Genomic DNA, 1,192 nt, shown 5'->3' on the forward strand with positions numbered 1-1,192 from the left:
AGCCTAAACCCTGCAGCAGCAGCAGCAGCAGCAGCAGCAGCAGCAGCGAGGCAGCAGCAGCTCCTGTTGTTGCTGCAGTAGCGCAGCTCTTCCTTGTACACCTTTCGGGTGTACAGGCAGCTCGGCAGCAGCAAATGAAGCAGCAGCAGCAGAACAGCTTAGCTAGGGCTACCTGTCAGCTGGCCTCGCTTCTCTGTCTTGTACGCCGCATTGCTGCTGCTGCTGCTGCTGCTGCTGCTGCTTGTGTTGCTGCTGCTGCTGCTGCTGCTTGTGGTGCTGCTGCTGCTTCTAGTGTTGGTGCTACAGCTACTTGTGTTGCTGCTGCTGCTGCTTGCGTTGCTTCTGCTGCTGCTTGTGTTGCTACTGCTGCTGCTTGTGTTGCTGCTGCTGCTGCTCGTGTTGCTGCTGCTGCTGCTGCTGCTTGTGTTGCTGCTGCTGCTGTTGTCTTGCTGCTGCCGGGCCACTGATAGTTTACTCTTGTGCTGCAGTTGCAGCAGCTGCTCGCTGTGCATACATCCTTATGCTGCTTCTGTTGCTGCTGCTGTTGCTGCTGCTGCTGCTGTTGCTGCTGCTGCTGCTGCTGCTGCTGCAGGATCCACACTTTGCTTGGGGGCTGCAGTCGCAGCGTTGCTGGCAGCAGCAAACGGCGCTGGATTTGCTGCTGAGCAGCCCGCTGCTGCAGCAGCAAGCTCGGCTGCAGCCTGTGTTGCCGCTGCTGCAGCTGCAGCAGCAGCAGCAGCAGCAGCAGCAGCAACAACGCTGGCCTGCTGCTGCTGCTACTACCTTCGGGAGACTCGCTGTGCTGCTGCCTCCCCTGGGCCTCCTTGCTGACATGCTGAGGATCATAGAGGTACTTGCTGCTGCTGCTGCTGCTGCTGCTGCTGCTGCTGCTGCTGCTTGCGATGTTGCTGCTGCTGCTTCTGTGGGTTGCGGTGCTGCTGCTGCTGCTGCTGCTGCTGCTGCTGCTGCTTCGACTTTACCTGTTGCAGTTTTTATTTCAGCAGCTACAGGGATGGGTTGCATGTGCTGTTGTTGCTGTTGCTGTTGCTGCTGCTGCTGCTTCTGCTGCTGTTGCTGCTGCTGCAGCGGCTGCTGACTTGCTTTGCTGAGGGGCCTTCGGCGCAGCTGCTGCAGCAGCTGCTGCAGTGGGTGCAGCAGCACGAGGAGCTGCTGCACTCCCCGCTGCAGGTGT

General features: G+C 59.6%; 1 protein-coding gene across 1 annotated transcript in view; it reads right to left on the minus strand.

Moving 5' to 3' along the window:
• Positions 1-175: 175 nt before the first annotated feature.
• EMH_0029550 (uncharacterized protein) overlaps positions 176-1,192 on the minus strand; it is a gene marked incomplete at both ends in the record, with an annotated part of 1,202 nt that continues 185 nt past the window's right edge. The window contains 2 exons of the mRNA XM_013494315.1: positions 176-721; positions 784-1,182. Coding sequence (XP_013349769.1) covers positions 176-721; positions 784-1,182 — 945 coding nt within the window. The remainder of the gene's footprint in view (positions 722-783; positions 1,183-1,192) is intronic.

The sequence above is a fragment of the Eimeria mitis genome, genomic scaffold (assembly GCF_000499745.2).
Source record: "Eimeria mitis Houghton genomic scaffold, Emh_scaff1105, whole genome shotgun sequence".
NCBI lineage: Eukaryota > Apicomplexa > Conoidasida > Eucoccidiorida > Eimeriidae > Eimeria > Eimeria mitis.